General features: G+C 44.8%; 1 protein-coding gene across 2 annotated transcripts in view; it reads left to right on the forward strand.

Moving 5' to 3' along the window:
• Window positions 1-843: 843 nt before the first annotated feature.
• The window catches only part of REEP1 (receptor accessory protein 1), a 132,278-nt gene continuing 114,948 nt past the window's right edge, over window positions 844-18,173 (forward strand). The window contains exon 1 of one of the 2 annotated variants that reach the window (XM_020889460.2): window positions 844-1,167. In XM_020889460.2, coding sequence (XP_020745119.1) covers window positions 1,136-1,167 — 32 coding nt within the window. In that variant the 5' untranslated portion in view covers window positions 844-1,135. The remainder of the gene's footprint in view (window positions 1,168-18,173) is intronic. The other variant, XM_070479468.1, reaches the window with a different exon arrangement.

Consider the following 18,173-nt stretch of genomic DNA (forward strand, 5'->3'; position numbering starts at 1 on the left):
CAGAAGGCACCATGGAGGCAGTGAGGAAAGCAGCAGCCAAGGGCAGGCGCAGTAGACAAAGGTTTTTCAAGTGCACATGGAACAATGTAACAGGGAGCACGTCTATAATAAGATCCAGGGTGAGAAGGTTGAGGCACTTTTTCAGTGGCAAAATATAAGGGAGTGCCACAATACGCAGTTATCAAGATAAATCACATTTTGTGCAATGTTTAAAAACAAAACAAACGCTATAGATGCACATTTTCCCGTTTGCTTAAGACTCCAAAATGGCTCCACAGGGCCCTGGCGCTAGGCAATACCAGCTTCTCTCTTCCTCCAGGGCACTGGGAGCCACTTCGACACAGAGACGCTGGAACAGCCTCCAGGAAAGGCTGTCCTTAGGAAATAACCCTTATCTGAGCCTGGAAGAAAGAGACAAGGCTTGAGGAGTATAAACAGGGGAGAGGGGACAACGTGGTCTAAGTCCAAAATGCCTGAAGTAAAAAGGCCCGGAGAGGGGATCTGGGCTATGGTGGTAGCTGTGAGTTTGTAGGCAGAGACCAGATTTTGCAGGAACTCTTCAGAATTTTAACCTCAGGAGACACAGGCCCAGATTTGTTTCTTAGGCAGATAACGCCTTGTGGGGGACAATTGGAGAAGTCAGATGTGGATACTGCTAAGTCCCTTACGCGGCCAGCGCGGTATCCGGGCGAGGGATGGCTGTGTTCTAATCAGAACAGGTGGACACAGATTCCCAAAGTCCACGCCTCAGTTTCTCCCCCGAGCACCGAGGGTGGGGAGGCCCCGGGGTCTCTGCCCTGCCCACTAGGCCACCGCAGGGTCCCCTTGTGAACGGAGGGGGCACCGGGGCGCGCGGAGGAACCGCCCGAATTTAGCCGGGGGACCCGGGGCCAGCGGGGCGGGGCGGGTCCCGCGGGTGCCGGAGCCGCTCGCCGCCCAATCGCCGCGGGCCCGCGGTGCCCCGGGGGGCTGGGGCCGCCGCCGGAACGTGCCGCGGCTGCGCCGACGCGCGAGCGCCGGGCAGGGCGGCGGGCGCGTTCAGTCTGGCGGCGGCGGCCGTGCGCGGACGGACGTGCCCGGAGCGCCGCAGCCGAGCCGCCCCGCGTCGCCGAGCCGCGCCCGCCCGGCCCCCGCCATGGTGGCATGGATCATCTCCAGGCTGGTGGTGTAAGTGGCCTCCTTCCCCGCGTCCCTTCCTTCCTTCCTTTCCCTCCTCCGCCGCCGGCCCCGGGGGCTGCGGACGCCCCTGCGGAACGCCGGCCCCGGTGGCTCCGGCTATTAATACCCGGCGGCCGCTAAATTTAGCAGGTACAGTAGCTGCCGAGGTCGCGGGCGATCTGGCGGCGCAGGACGCGGCTGCTGCCCTGCGGGGCCGGGCCCGGGGCGCGGGGGACCGGCGGGTGGGGCTGCGAGGGCTGGGGCGCACGGGGCTGCGCCGGGGGGCGCGTGTCGCCGCGCCCGGCCGCTTTGTTTCCCCGCTTGATGGGCTTGGTAGAGGCCCCGAGTGGGCGCGCCGCGGGGACACGCGTCCCTCTCCTTGGGGGAGAAACGCTGGCCTGGGATCGCCCCGCCACTACGCTTTGGTCGGGTGAAATTGACGGCAGAGCCTGGGCGCTGCCTGGAAGGGTAGTCGCGGAGAAGGGCTGAGAGGCAGAGGCGGGGCTCCCCAGGGGGTTGAAAAAGACTCCTTTTTAGGGTTCTCAAATTGACAGCGGCCAAGGGAAGTGGAACGGAGAAGGACACCTCTGAATCTCGCGTCCCCTTGTCTGGGTCCTTTTGCGGGGGGTTTGAAGGAGAGAGAGAGAGACAGACAGGTATCTCCGGGAAATTTCCAAGTGACGGACGGCCACCCTGACGGTGACGATGACACCTCCCCGGCCTTGCAGGGGAGCGCAGAGTCATCCGGGGTGAGGCCTGCGCGAAGTCATCGCGGGTGGGCGTGGGGGGCGTTTTCTCCTCTGACAAGCCCCAGAGCTGACTAGACCTTTCAAGAGTTCCTTTTCTCGCGGATTTGCCCTCCTTTGGAGGTAGACATAGCCATCTATTCGAGTTCCCCCCCTTCGTTGACCAGCCTCTCCTGAGTCAGATTTGCCACCTGCTTGGGGAACCGGGGTGAAATTGGTCTGGGAACGGGGGCCAGGTGGTGCGATTCTGGTTTTTTCTTTGTCTGAGAAAGAGGGGCTCCTGACTCTGGTTGATTCTGCACCATCACCCTCCACGTTTGGAAACACCTCCCATCTCCTATCCTTCTTTCCTGATTTTCACAGAAGCCGGTCAGGGGCCGCTTTCTGAAGCAGTACTCAGCATTGTCTCACGGCCACCATTCTGAGCTTTCCTCTGAAAGCCAGGGCATGGGCCTTTCAGCCCCCCGAGTTGTTCATTCCTTGCGGGCCTGTCCGCAGCTGTTGCCGCCTGCTGGGGGTTTGTCCTGTACCTAGAGGTGGCATGTTAAATATTTAGAAGATTTCTGCAGGCGGGGCTGGCATGAATAACCCAGGGAAGTGGCTGGCACAGCTGGCCCCACCTCATGCCCGATCAAGGCCCGTCTTGCCTTCTGGGTGTTTTTTGTTTTTTTTTTTTTTCTCTCTCTCTCTCTCCTGAAGTAGTGCTGTGATTGTCATATTTTCAAGTGGCTGCTGGGGGGACTTCAGGGTGGGGCCAGAGAGTTGAGTTGGCCAGGCTGGAGGGCTCACTCTCCAAAGGTCCTGCTGGGCTGGGGCTGGAACACTAAGGAGCTAGGCTTTCTGGGGTCCATGTGTCATAAGGGGTCCGTGTGACCATCTTTAATTTTATTAGCACCCTCAGCCTGTATATGAGGCCACTGAGAGGAGTGGAGAAGAGAGACATAGGTTTGGGTGGGGTCTTAAGGACTTACTGTTGTTTTTGAAAATAACCACACTTCCTAGAAGTGAACAGTTTCATTTCAGAGAATGTTTTGTTTATTTATTTATTTTTAATTGAAGGATAATTGCTTTGCAGTGTTACGTTGGTTTCTGCTGTGCAACAACATGAATCAGCCATAAGTGTACAAACATCCTCTCCCTCTGGAGGCTCCCTGCCCCCTCCCTTCCACACCTCTGGGTCATCACAGAGTACTGGCCTGAGCTCCCTATGTAATATGGCAGCTTCCCACTAGCTATTTTACATATGTGTGCTTAATCGCTTAGTCACGTCTGACTCTTTGCAACCCCATGCACTGTAGCCCGCCAGGCTTCTCGGTCCGTGTGGATTCTCCACACAAGAATGCAGGAGTGGGTTGTTGTGCCTTCCTCCAGGGGATCTTCCCAACCCAGGGATGGAACCCAGGTCTCCTGCATTGCAGATTCTTTACCGTCTGAGCCATAGTAATATATATATATATATGTCTATTCTACTCTCTTAATTCGTCCCACCCTCTCCTTCGCCAGCTGTTAAATGACCATGAGAACTGCTCCTTAGCCCAGGGCCCTCTACTCCAAGAGAGAGTTTTCAGAATTTGGGGTTGTTATTCCCACTGTCAACTCCAAAACTTCAGAGATACCACCTATCCCTCCAGCCCCCAATTCTACAGAAACCCAATATGTGTCAGTTGTGAATTATTAAAACCATTTTAATAAGCAATACCTGTTTTGTATAAAAATAACTATTCATTATAGGGAAATTAGAAAATATAGACCAGATAGACTATAAGGCATCTACATGACTACCATATGTGCGTGCATGCTAAGTCACTTCAATTGTGTATGACTCTTTTCTGCCCCAAGGACTGTAGCCCACTAGGCTCCTCTGTCCATGAGATTCTCCAGGCAAGAATACTGGAGTGGGTTGCCATGCCCTCCTCCAGGGGATCTTCCCTACCCACCCATTAAATCTGCCTCTCTTGTCTCCTGAATTGGCAGGCAGGTTCTTTACCACTAGCGCCACCTGGGAAGCCCAGCTAATGATAATTTTAAGAGGTGTATTTGTCAAGATGTGTTTTCCTAGGCATATATGCATGTATGTTTGTTTTTACCACTCAAGGAGATTATCGATTCAGCCCACATTTCCAGACACCCCTTAGTAAAGAGTAGAAACCCCATGTTTGGAGCCAGAAAATCCTTGATTCAAAACCCAATTCTGCCTCTTACCAACATCCCAGTTCACAACTCAGATCCAAGGAGACACTAGTTCACAGGCACTAGTTGAACTTATGTTACTGTTGCAGAGATTTCAATGATCCTTGACTGATAAATTGTCAGGCACCACAGAAAGCATTCAGTCAACGAGAATCCCCTCCTTCTGTCCTCCAAGCGAGGGTGTACAAATTCTGGAAGGAGCTTTCAGATGTTATTCCTACAGATTTCAAACTGGCTGCCCTGGTGGCCACCTAGTGTTAGTGGGTTGGCTCTGGGCTTGCAGCCCTGACCCCTTTTCTTTTTTTTATATATTGAGGTTCTAGATCAAATGTAATTTGGAAACTATGAGGGTTTTACTGCTAATAAAAACCGCCGAACCAGTCCTTCCCTCTGTAAAACTCTTAGTGGAGTGTGCCTTGCCTCAGGGCAGGAGGTGAGCTGGAGAAAAACATAGGCACTGTGCCTGTGCCTTTTCCACCTCTGCTGGCCCTTAACCTAAAATGATGTCTTTCAAGCTTTCGAGACTTCTAGTATGAAGTCCTATGATTTTGTCCACAAGTCCCTTTTCCTGTAAGCAATCTTTTTCATGATTTGGTGAGCCTCTGTCACATCAAAGACTGTGTAAGAAAGACCTATCACTGTGTTCTGAGAATGGGGAGGGAGTATCTTCCTTCCAGCCAGAGGCATCAGGACAAGCTGATGGTGTCTGGGGACAGGCAGCTGTGTCTGTGGCTGTCTGTGTTGCCATGGACTGTGAGCATTTTGAGGGCAGTGGTGGTAGCTTTTCTTCCTCTTCCACCTCTTGCCCCCTCCCAAGGCTCTTTTGTGAAGTCCCTGGCACCTCAGTGCCCTCAGTAAATGTTGCTTGTGTTGAATGAGGTCAGAGGCCCTGGGATGAGCCAGGGAGCTGGTCAGGGATATTCTCTGGGGACGGAGGTTAGTGGGCATTGGGACAGAGTTGTGTCCAATGGGCAAAGCTCTTGGAACGGGAACCAATTTGAGATTCTTCTCTCTTGCCAGGTGTCTTCCTCTTAACTCCCTTCACTTAGCTAGGGAGAATTAAGGAAGAAATATTAGTGCAGTAGCAAGGTAGCCCTTAGGGCTTCCTTGGTGGCTCAGTGGGGAAGAATCCTCTTGCAGTGCAGGAGATGCATGTTCCACCCCTGGGTCGGGAAGATCCCCTGAAGGAGAAAATGACAACCTACTCCAGTATTCTTGCCTGGAAAATCCCATGGACAGAGGAGTCTGGTGGGCTACAGTCTGTGGGGTCACAAAGAACCAGATATGACTTAGCAACTAAATAGCAGCAACAACAAAGTTGGCTTTGTTAAAACCTGGTTGATATCTGCGTGAAACTTGGAAGCTCACTTAGGCCTGGGCTGCCTGCCTTCTTTAAAATACTTTGTTTTCTTTCCAAACAACGCAAGGCCTAGGTGTGAAAGAATTTCAAACTGTGGAGGGTAAATTCATGTGCACTGGAGGGAGTTGGGGTCACACAGAGCATGCTCTGTGCCTTCTTGGGAGAATGCACTGTCTTGAAGCATTTATTCGAAGGAGCAGGTGTCGCCTCACTATCTCTGGACAGAATTTTTTTGATATTTATTTGTATATTTGATTACCTGGTCTTAGTTGTGGGCAAGTGGAAACTTTAGTTCAGCATGTGGGATCTAGTTTCCCTGACTAGGGATCGAACCTGGGCCCTCTGCATTGGGAGCTCAGAGTCTTAGCTACTGGACCACTAAGAAAGTCCCTGGACAGAATTTTGTCTGAGACCCAGGATGTTGGCTAAATGGATCCAGAGCTTCCCACCACTTAACTGTGTTGTTGTTGTTTAGTCACTAAGTTGTGTCTGACTCTTGTGATTCCATGGACTGTAGCCTGCCAGGTTCCTCTGTCCATGGGATTTTCTAGGCAGGAATACTGGAGTGGGTTGCCATTTTCTACTCTAGGGGATCTTTCTGACTCAGGGATTGAACCCTAGTCTCCTGCATTGGCAGACGGATTCTTTACCACTGATCCACCAAGGAAGCCACTTACTGGGTTAGTAGACCACAACTCCAACTCACTGCAGGGGGAAAAAAGAGAGTCCTAATTCAACAGTAATTTTAAATAACCAATAGCTATGCCAAAAAATGGGCTTCCCTGGTAGCTCAGCTGGTAAAGAATCCTCCTGCAATGCAGGAGACCCTGGATCAATTCCTGAGTCAGGAAGATCCCCTGGAGAAGGGTTAGGTTACCCACTCCAGTATTCTTGGGCTTCCCTGTTGGCTCAGATGGTAAAGAATCCACCTGCAATGCGGGAGACCTGAGTTTGATCCCTGGGTTCAGAAGATCCCCTGGAGGAGGATGTGGCAATACACTCCAGTATTCTTGCCTGGAGAAACCCCATGGACAGAGGAGCCTGGTGGGCTACATTCCATGGGGTCACAAAGAGTCGGACATGACTGAGTGACTAAACACACACACACGTGCTGAAAAATGCCACTTTTCCACATTGCACATCTTTTAAAAAATGTTAGTTTTTAGAAAGTGAAAGTCTGATATTTAAAACAGAGTCTTGGATTGATAGCTGAAGATCTAGCTGAGTCCTGGGGTTGGGATTTGGAGTGTGAAATCTGTGTGCTCTGGGTCAGAGATGGACACATAGAGGAATCTGGAAGGAATGTGGGTTGTCCTTGAGATATTCCCCAACTATTGCAACATAAATGGAAAAAAGAAAAAAATCATACACTCTTAAATATAAGCTTGCTTTTCTTTGGGGCCTGCTCTGAAAAGTGGAATGCAGAAATGTGATCCTGTTAATGGAGGGTTCAGGTGGGTTAATGATTTCGTTCCTGGCACTGGGTGTGGTACAGGGTAGGAGCCTGGTGAACGTTTCAGTTGAACTATTGAGAGGAAGGATGCCAGGTTCTAGTCCAAGTGCTGATCTGACCTGCCGGCAGAGTCCTAAGGGCAACTCATACCCGCGCTAGGGCCCTGCTTCCGGTCTGTTGTTGTTGTTTAGTCGCCAAGTCACGTCTGACTCTTTGCGACCCCATGGACTGTAGTCCACCAGGCTCCTCTGTCAATGGGATCCTCCAGGCAAGAGTACTAGAATGGGTTGCCATGCCCTTCTCCAGCTCCCGGTCTATGAGACAAGATTTTTGACCAACATCATTCTTGGTGACATTCCAAGAGCCATTGCTCCTCTGGGCACAGAGATTCTTTTCCCCAGATCCCCTAGCTGGCCCATATGCACCATGTTTGTTTATAAACAAGGACAAGTATCCGCAAGGAAGTGAAAAACATCATTAGATTCACTGATGTTCTGTTGCCCTGATTTTTGTTTATTAATCCTGCCTGCCTGCTGGGAAGTAGCTTTTGTGCCCTTCTTCCTGCTGGGTCTTAATTTGAAGGGTAGCTGACAAGTGACGTTCTCACCAGGCTAGTAATGGCTCAGTCCTCCCCTTCCTTTTAAAGCGAGCTGTCCTCTTTGGGGTATATATTATCTGCAGGGAGTGTGAGCCCTGGGAAGAATGAGAGAAGGGAGGATCAGGCCCTCAAGTAGCCACCTGGACAGGTTGTTATTTTGTATTGTGTATGTGTGTGTGTGTGTGAGTGTGTGTTGTCCAAGGGATTTCAGGAGGGTGGGAGGTGGGGTAAACTTGACTGTGCAATAGCCTTTGGAAGTTTTAAAAAATATTTATTTTTGTTTATTTATTTGGCGGTGCCAAGTCTTAGCTTCAGCCTAGTGGGATCTAGTTCCCCGACCAGGGTTTGAACCCGGGTCCCCTGCATTGGGAGCACAGAGTTTTAGCCTCTGGACCACCAGGGAAGTCCCTGGCATCTTTGGAATTTTATTGCCAACAAAGAGCCATGCACATGCCCAACTAGTGACCAGGATTCTTGGTGTCTGTGGAAATTTTTCCAAGAATCAACAAGTGTTAAGAGAGTTTGCATTTGGGCCAAGAGAATATTTTCCTCTCACTTCTGGGCCTTGAGAAGACCCTGATGGATTGGAAGTTGGATAGGTACATGCATATGGTTTGTTCCGAACTTTCAGATCTCACCCATCTTCACACAGAAGTGCATTGTTTTCCCTTTGGTTCATTTCAGTTGCCCTGGGGGCCTTTCCTTTGATTTATAGAGAAAAGGTAAATATAAAGAACCAAGTATCTTGTACACAGTCGGGGTGTCTGAAAGAATCTTGACAGGTAACCTGGTATTATAGCTCTCAAAGCACAGTGTGCATACCTCAACCAGGATGGCTGGTGGGTTTCATCTCTTATAATTGACAGGGGGTTGCTTGGGACCAGTCTTGAGATGGGGTATAAACCTGAGTTGGGCTCACTGGTGAAGAAGACCAATAAGTGATTCACGCAGGGAAGACGGTAATGGAGCTTACAGGTTAGTTCAGTGTTTGCTCTTCCAAACTTAGCCTATTCCCCGTCACAGAAGGTCCATCCCACTGTTCCCTAAATTAGTAAACAGAGAGCACCATGCCTTATCTGACTTAACATCCCCTCCTCATATCCTGTCTCCACCAGGCTTTGTCAATTACACGGCAGTACTACAGCCCTGGTGCCTCCTTGATACCAGCTTAGGAAGCTGTCAGCCAGTGGCTCTGCAGTCTGCCTCTGTCCTCTTCGGCTGATCATACATATGCCACGTTTTCCTTTGCCTTTCACCGGTCTCAGCTCAGTTATGTTCTCCCTTGGCTTCTCTCATGTACTTGTACACTCATAGCCTTTCCACTTCCTTTATGGATGGGGATGATACTTTGGGCTTCAAAACATATTTCCCATTCCTGCTTGGTGACATACCCCATCCTACCTCCCTCTACTCCACTCCACTGTGGACACAGGCAGTGACTCAGGCCTAGCTGCACATTTCCTTGGGCACAGAGATTGGTCCAAAGGTGGGTTTGTGACCCAAATGGAACCCCTAGGCCCTTCCCCAGGGTTTCTTTATTTGAAGCTGAGAGAGAATAGACTTGCCTGGGGGACCCAGAACTGGAAAGATGTGAAGTTGGGACTGCTGGTGGCTACCTGGCACATGAAGAATGTATAGAGACCGAAGAGAGTAATTATGGCAAAGCAGAAGTAAACAGTGATGAGATGCAGGAATAGAAAGCAGGAAGCTGGCACCAGAGTCTTGATTCTGGTTTCTCAGGCTCTGGTTCCTGCAGCTCCTCTTTTGATTCCTTGATCTATCCCATATCCTACAATGAAGGCCTTGAATAATGCTTGTAGTTTTCTTTGGCTGTGCCTTGCAGCATGTGAGATCTTAGTTCCTTGACCAGGAATCGAACCTGCATTCCCTGCATTGGGAACTCAGAGTGTTAACCACTCTGGGAAGTCCCAAATAGTGCTTGTGTGAATTAAATATTTATTGTAGTGGTAAGGATGGACTGGGTTATGCTGCAGCAACAACCCTTAAATCCCGGTGGCTAGAGACAGCAAAGATTTATTTCTTGTTTTATGCTGCCTGTTCACTGTGGGTTGGCAGAGGCACTCCGCTCATGGTCATCACCAGAGGCTCAGAGTGACTGAGTATTTTTTGTCTCCAGGTGCTATTATTACAACATAAGGCACCAGGATTCACTGGAGTAGGGAAAGAAAATGAAGAGTCATGTACCAGTTCTTAAGTACCTCTAACCAGAAGTGACATGTGTCATTTCTGCTCACATTTCATTGGCCAAAGATCATATGACTAAGCCTGAATTTAACTGGGTGGAGATTTCCAATCTCACGAAATATCTGTAATCAGCCCCAGTGATCACCATATGTGTTGAATGAATAAATCCTCACCAGCTTTGCAAACCTCTGCATGGCCTTTTTTGTTATAGTTGGGGTGAGATGGGATTTTTTTCCTTATTGCTATCGGGACAGTGCTAACATACTCCTTTACCTCTTCACAGTAGAAAAATCTTTCTCTCTCCTTCTGACCTATTTTCTTTATCCTGTTGGATAGTTTTAAAAGGAGGTCTTGGGACTTCCCTACCAGTTCACTGGTTAAGACTCCATGCTTCCACTGCAGAGGGCACAGGTTTGTTCCCTGGTTTTGGAACTAAGATCCCATGTATGGCACAATGTGGCCAAAATATAAAACTTATATATATATACATATATATAAGAACCTACTGTATAGCACAGGAACTATATTCAGTATCCAGTAATAAACCATAATGAGAAAGAATATGAAAAAGAATACACACACATGCATATAACACACACACACACATATATTTATATAACTGAATCACTTTGCCATAGACCAGAAACTAACACATTATTGTAAATCAACTATATTTCAATAGAGACTTCCTTGGTGGTCCAGTGGCTAAGACTCCATGCTCCTAAAGCAGGGGCCTGGGTTTGATCCCTGGTCAAGGAGCTAGATCCCTCATGCCACAACTAAGAGTTTGCATGCTCCAACTAAAGAGATCCCACTGTAACTAAAATATGCTGTGTGCCACAACTAAGACCCTGTGCAGCCAAAAAAAAAAAAAAAAAAAAGCTATACTTCAATAAATAAATATTATAAAGGAAATTTTTTTTTCCTTTTAAAAAAATTATATATTCCTTGTTAAAATTAATTTTTATTGGAGTATACTTTATTTGGGGAAAAGATTTCAAAAAATAAAATAGATCTTAGCTTTCCCTTCTGTTTAAAAACTGTCTAAAGATCTCCCATCACACAGAGAATAAGATTCAGACTCCTCACCATTCTCAACAAGACTCAGCAAGGCCTAGCCTTGCCCACTGTACCAACCTCACTGGTACTGCTCCCCCATTGCTCACTCAGTTCCATCATCTTCGTTATTCCTGGAGGGCAACAAGCTTGTCCCACCCAGAAGCCTTTGCACTTGCTGTGCCCTCTGCCCTGAACACCCTGGAGTGGATGGGCTGTGGCCCTGAACACACTGCCCTGGATCATGCATGGCCCTTTCCCTCTCTCTATTAGGTCTCTGCTTACATGTCACGTATGCAGGAGAGGCCTCTTTTGATCACCTTCTCCAAGATATCCACCACCCGCACCTCTGTGCTCTTGTCCCTCCCTGAAACTATGCTTTTAATTCTTTTCTTACTTGTTTCTGGTCTATCTCTCCAGAGGATATGATCTCCGTGGTTTGTTTTGAGACTTTTTTCTTGTTTTATCTTGTAGCTGTTTTTTGAGTGTCTAGAGCAGTTCTAAGCTCATAGTAGGTGTTTAAAAAATATCCAGGGACTTTCATGGTGGTCCAGTGGTTAAGACTCCTTGCTTCCACTGTGGGGGGTTATGGGTTTGATCCCTAGTAAGGGAGCTAAGATCCCATATGCTGCAAGGTCATAAATAAATAAATAGATAAAAATGTGAATGATGACTTTGTATTCCCTTTAGGGTTAGAAGATATTTTTAAAAATTTTTTATGATGTCTCAGTCCTCTTGGTGTGTTGTCATGCCCCGTCCACCATCTGCACGCCCCACAGAGGAACTTCTGTCCCTAAGATTTGTGATCAGAATAAGTGATGTCAAAGTGAAACTGTATAACTCAAATTGGGACTTGAACCCACAGTCTTTTAATTGAGGCTACACCTCATCTCAGGAATTAATGAAGTTCACGTTCTTGATATCTTATCATGGAAAGAATTCAGTGAGAGACAAAGTGATCGGTAAGAAGTGGATTTATTTAGAGAGAAACATGCCACAGACTCACTGTGGGCCATCCCAGGAGGTAAGAGCAGCTAGAAGATCCCTTTTTAAACCTAGGTTTGTAGAACCCTGATTCGTGACCATGACACATAGCTTAACCTCTCAGCCTCAATTTTTTCATCTGTTAAGTGAAAGATTTGGCTTCTACCTCTGGCAGTATAGAAAACTATATAGCTTGAAACTCCTCCCATAAGAAAACTGAATGAAACATTTTTCTAAAACTTTTGGATGAAATCTAAGTGATCCCCTAAAAACATAGCCAAACTTTTAAGTAAGCAAGAAATTTGCCAAGAGACAGGACAGAGAGAAGTGTTTTGCTGGGCTGTAAACCAGTCCTGCAGCAGCCGCACAACAGTCTAACCTGAGATTTAGCTTCAAACAGCAGCCGTTTTGTTATCATCTCCTCTGGCTCTGTGTTCAGGAAGTTGGGCAGGACACGAACCACAAAACTCATTTCTGCCTGGTGATATCTGGGTATCAACTGGGATGAGGCAAATGGCAACAAGTGGCAGACTAGCCGTCTCTCACTTTTCATGTGTTCCAAGACCTCTCCACTTGGTCTTTTTATGTAATTTCTCCAGCATGGAGGCCTTGGAATAGTCAAGTTTCTTACATGGTAGCTCAGAGCTGCAAAAGTGAGTGTCCAAGAGGGACTTCCCTAGTAGTCCAGTTGCTAAGAGTTTGGCTGGTCTTGGTGTAGTACATTATGGGTTCAATCCCTGGTCAGGGAACTAAGATCCCACTTGCCATGGAGCAACTAAGCCTGCATGTTGCAACTACTGAGCCCACAAATGAGCCTGCGCACTCTGAAGCTCGTGTTCCACATCTAGAGAGTCCCTGCGCCACAATGAAAGATCCCACATGATCCCACATGATACTGTCATATGGGATCTTTCCTTGTGGCTTGCAGACTTTTTAGTTGTGCCACCCAGGCTTAACTGCTCCATCTCATTGGGGTTTAATTCCCCCACCAGGGATCAAACCTGTGTTCCCTGCCTTGCAAGGTGAATTCTTAACCACTGGACCATCAAGGAAGCCCCCTGCGAAACTTTTCACCAGCCGGTCTCAGAAGTCCCAGGACAATATTTCAGCTGCATTCTATTGGCCAAACAAGTTGCTAAGACCATCCTAGATTTGAAGAGAGGGAGTTTAGACTCTCCCTCTCCATAGGATGGGGAGAAGTAATTTGCAGCCCTCTTTAATATACCGTCCTATAGGACTGGCCTAACTTGGTTTTAGTATCTCAGTAGAGAAAAGAGGGGCCTTGAGTCTGTGGGGGTAATAAGTCAGAGCTGAATGTTGAGTACAGCTCAGACTTGAAGGGCATTTTGCAGCCTAGTCCTGAGTAAAAGCATAGACCCACTGGCAAAGGAAGATGGCAGTGAAGTTTGTCTGTCTTGCCCAGGATTCTTGGTGGGGGGAAACTCTCCCTTGGGAATTTGAAACCTTCTATGGCCCTGTCCTTATATGGATTTGGGGTTTAAATGAACACATTCTGCATGGTCTCTGTACCCTTAGCTGAGAGATTAACATACACATTGGTCCTGGCACAGCATTACTCCTGCAGCATCTGATAGAAATTAATCCAGCCTCTTTCCTTGGCCCAGATGGTAAAGAATTGTATGCAATGTGGGAGAATGGGGTTCGATCCCTGGGTTGGGAAGATCTCCTGGAGATGGAAATGGCAACCCACTCTAGTATTCTTGCCTGGAGAATTCCATGGACAGGGGAGCCTGGCAGGCTACAGTCCATTGGGTCGCAAAGAGTTGGACACAGCCAAGCACAAGGACAATGGAAACAAAATTCAGCCCACCAAACTGCTGGTTCTGGTGCTGCTAAGCTGAGGGGAGTTAAGAATAGCCTAGAAAGGGACTTCCCTGGCAGTCCAGTGGTTAAGACTTCACCTTCCAATGCAGGGGGTGTGGATTCCACACCTGTTTGGAGGATTAAGATCCCACATGTCTCGGGGCCAAAAAAACAAAACATAAAACAGAAGCAGTATTGTAACATTCAAGAAAGACTTTTAAAATGGTCTACATAAAAAAAAGAATCTAAAAAAAGAATAACCTAAAGAAAGAACACTCTGATGTTCTTAGTTTGTGTCTATTTCCAGATTCTCCTTGATTTGTAAAAATTAATTATTGAGTCAGTAGAAAAGATTACAAAGAAGTGGTTAGGATACACATTAGTAATGGATAATAAATGAATGCTTCTTTACTCACCAACCAGTTTAAGAAATAGAAAATTACCTTCATTTTATCAATATATCACTGTTTACAGACATTTGGGTTCTTCCTAGATTTTTGTTTTTCTCTTTTGCTTGTGAAAAGAAAGGATTTCTGCAGTGGACATTCTTGTGTGTGTTTCCTGGTACACCGGTGCACAAATTTCTTTAAGAATGGAATGGCTGACACATAGGGTATATGTATCTTTCACTAGGCCAAATAACATAAATTAAGTTTCCTAGATGTATGGGTCTCTTTCTGGGCTTTTTATCCTATTTCATTAATCAGTTTGACCCTGCACCAGGATCACACTGTCTTCAATACCATAACTTTTACGAAAATTCTTGGTATCTGGCCTGGCGAGTCTCCACATTTTTTCACTATAAATTGCTATCTGAAATGGTTTTTCTCCAGCGAAATATATTATTTCAGTTGTGCCATATCTTTACCATCTCTTGCTATTGTCACACTTGGGAATTTTTGCCAGTCTGGTGGGTACAGAATGGAATCTCATTATAGGTTTTAATTTGCATTTCCCTGAATACTAATGAGGTTGAACATCTTTTCATATGTTTATTGCCCATTCATGTTCTCTTTTCTGTGAAGAGCCTGTTTAAGTCTTGCCAATTTTTCTCTTATCCTTATCCGACTGATTTGTAGGAGTTCTTTAAATATTTTAGATGCTAATCCTCTGTCACTATGCATTACACGTGTTTTCTCCCAGTTTCTGGTTTATTTTTTCATTTTCTTCGTGGTGTGTTCTGATAAGCAGAAGTTCTTAATATGAGTGCAATTGATTTAGCAATTTTTTTCATTTACAATTTGTACTTTTTGTGTCCTAGGAAAACCATACTTATCTGAAATCATGACGCTATTCTCCTTTATTGTTCCTAGCAAGCAGTTTTATAGTTTTGTCATTCACATTAATTTCTTAATCCATTTTGAGATGATTCTGGTATATGATGTGGAATAGGACTACAGAATTTTTTTTTCTATAAAAAAAACCAATTGTTGTAGCACCATTTATTATAGAGTGTGTCCTGTCTCTCTACATCTGTGATTTCCAGCCTGTCATAAAGTAAGTTTCCATGATGTGTAAGTCTATTCTGGGCTCTTTATTCTGTTCCTTTGAACAGTTTGTCTGGCCCTGTACCAATACCACTGTTTTCATTACCATAATTTTATGAAAATTCTTGGAATCTGTCCTGGCAAGTCCCCCCCACCTTCAAAAGTGCCTTAGACCTTTCTCTTCCATATACATGTTTTGAATTATCTTAAAATTATATGTTACAGCACAGATGTATACACACAGAGACATACACATACTCACTCAAAAATCTTTTGGGGGTTTGATTGTAGTAATATTGATATTCTTGAGGTATTGAATGTTCCAATCCATTAACCATGGTCTCTATCTATGTTTATGGTCTTTAGTGATTTTCAATATAGTTTTATAATTTTTAATGTAAATATCTTATGTATCATTTTTTAGATTTATTCCCAGTTACTTTATGTTTGTTGATGCCTGTGTATTTGGTATCTTATTAAAATTTTCACCTTCCGGTTGTTTGTTAAAATGCATCCTTGTCAAACTATAGATTCTTCTGGGCTTTCCAGATAGTCATGCCATCTGAGAAGAGCACAGTGTTGTGTCTTTCCAATAATTATCCCTTTTTTCCCTACCCCTGACTATCCTGGTTAAGATCTCTAGTGCAAGATAAAAAGCAGTGATGAAGGCAAACCTTCTTGTCTTGTTCCTGATTTAAAAAGGAATGCTTCAACGTTTTCCCATAAAGTATTGTGCTTGCCATAGGGTTTTCAGAAAACTTTAAACAGTAAAGAAAACTTTAAAGACACTTTTAAAGAAAACTTCAAAGAAACTTTAAATGATAAAGAAAACTTTATCATTGTAAGTTTTGTTTTCATCCTAGTTTGCTGAGAGATTTTTAATGAATGATATGGTATTTTATCTGATGCTTCCTTGGAGATGATAATGATATTTTTGGCCTTTAATTTGTTAAGCGGCAAATTAGTTTTACCTTTAATCAATTTTGCCTTCTTGGATAAAGGCAATTTGGTCATAAAGTTATTTTTCTTTTTTGTTGTTAGAACAACCTGAGATTCAGTTTATTAGTATTTAGTTTTTCTTTTTAAAATTATATTTGGAGTGATATTAACTGTGTTATCTTGTCTGGTTTGGTTAAAAAGATTATGCTAGCCTTATAAACCAAGTGGAGGGCGGATATATCCTCCTTTTTATACTCTGGAATAATTTGTGTAATATTGAATTTCTTTCTTGTGTGTAAAATAAGTGACCTTACCAGTAAAATTATCAGGGCCAGGTGTATTATTCTATGGAAAAAACTTAACATACTTGTTTGGTTTCTTTGATGATTTTAGATTTTCTCTATTTTCTTGAGTCAGTGTCAGTTTAGAGTTCATTCATTTTACTAATTTTTCAAATTTATTGATAGTTAACAACACTGCTTCTGTCCCCCACTCCTTTTTTCCTTTTTTTTTTTTTTTAGCAATATTTATGATTTGGATTAATGTCACTACTTTAATAAGCAAATTACCCCACTGGGGGAGAAAAGGGAATTAAAAAAAAATTTTTTTAACCTAGCTCTCATTAGATATATGGTAGGTGTTCTTACTCTGTCTTCCATATCTCTTCATTTCTTATTTCTGATTCCTCTTTTGTCTTTACTACTTAAAAAAAAATTATTTATTTATTTGGCTGCATTGGGTCTTAGTTGCTGATCTTCCTTGTGTCATGAGAAATCTTTTCTTGTGGCCCATGGGCTTTAGTAGATGTGGTGCATGGGCTTAGTTGCTCTACAGCAGGTAGGATCTTAGTTCCCCTACCAGGGATCGAATCCTATGTCCCCTGCATTGCGAGGTGGATTCTTAACTACTGGACCACCAGGGAAGTCCCTCTGCTGCTTTATGAATAATTTTATCCATGTCTGTCTCTAATTAGCTGATTATTTCTCTTTGGTCATACTTTATGGCCTCTGATCCCTCCACATATTTAAAGATTTTTTTTAAAAATTTATTTAATTATTTGTTTATTTTTGGCTGTGCTGAGTCTTGGTTGCTCTGCGAGCTTTTTTCTAGTTGGGCTGAGTGGGGCCTATTTTCTAGTTTCGGTGTGTGGGCTTCTCATCGTCATGGCTTCTCTTGTTGTGGAGCACAGGCTCTAGGGTGCACAGTCTTCAGTAGTTGCAATGCATCGGCTCAGTATTTGTGGCTTCCAAGCTCTAGAGCACAGGCTCAATTGTTGTGGTGCATGGTCTTAGTTGCTCTGCTGTGTGTGGGATCACACCTAAGTCTCCTGCTTTGGCAGGCAGATTCTTTGCCACTGAGCCACCAGGGAAGCCCCCTTCCACATATTTTAAATTCATGGATCTTTTTTCCGTGCATTATTTGTAATATCACACATGAATCATTTAGAAACTATTGTCTCACCAAGTTAAATGCAGATCTTCTAAATGTTGACAAATATATGATATCAAAAAATCACTTTCATTAATGTCACCATCAGTCTCATCAGAAAAGTCTTTTAAGTGTTAGGACACTATCAAATTCATGGTAGGAGAGGAACATTTTCAAAAATTCTAGTCTTTGGTTGAAATATCAAATTTTATCATTGACAACAAACCTTATTTGTTTTTCTTAAAGAAATGGACTCATTTCCTAAAACATGCTTGCCAGATGAATAACCATGGTTTGCTAGTCAATAAGTAGCCATAGTGTTCCCTGAAAAATAGTGGATAATCAACACATAACTCAGTGACCCAAGGGCTTTTCCTCATGACAGTGATCATACGTTGGCATGCAACAGTGCTTAATGCATACTTCCCTTTTCATCATAAAATATTAAAAACAACTGTACTCCAAGGTCAAGGTTTAATAAAATTGATGATTTCTGCTTCATCATCAATGACATTCTTAAATGAAACAGGCATTTTTTTTCCCCTACTGGGTCATGGTGAGGAATACAATGACTACTGCTAAGGTTTAGTGCCATTGCCTTGATTCATGCAAAGGCCGTGGTTTTACCCTCTATTGTTTTTGCATCATCAGTGCAAATTCAATGCAGTGAAAAAGGCAGATGTCTTTGTATTATTATTAAAATTGTTTTGACCTCATGAACCCTCTGACAGGGTCTCAGAAACCC

The sequence above is a fragment of the Odocoileus virginianus genome, chromosome 2 (genome assembly GCF_023699985.2).
Source record: "Odocoileus virginianus isolate 20LAN1187 ecotype Illinois chromosome 2, Ovbor_1.2, whole genome shotgun sequence".
NCBI classification, from domain to species: domain Eukaryota; kingdom Metazoa; phylum Chordata; class Mammalia; order Artiodactyla; family Cervidae; genus Odocoileus; species Odocoileus virginianus.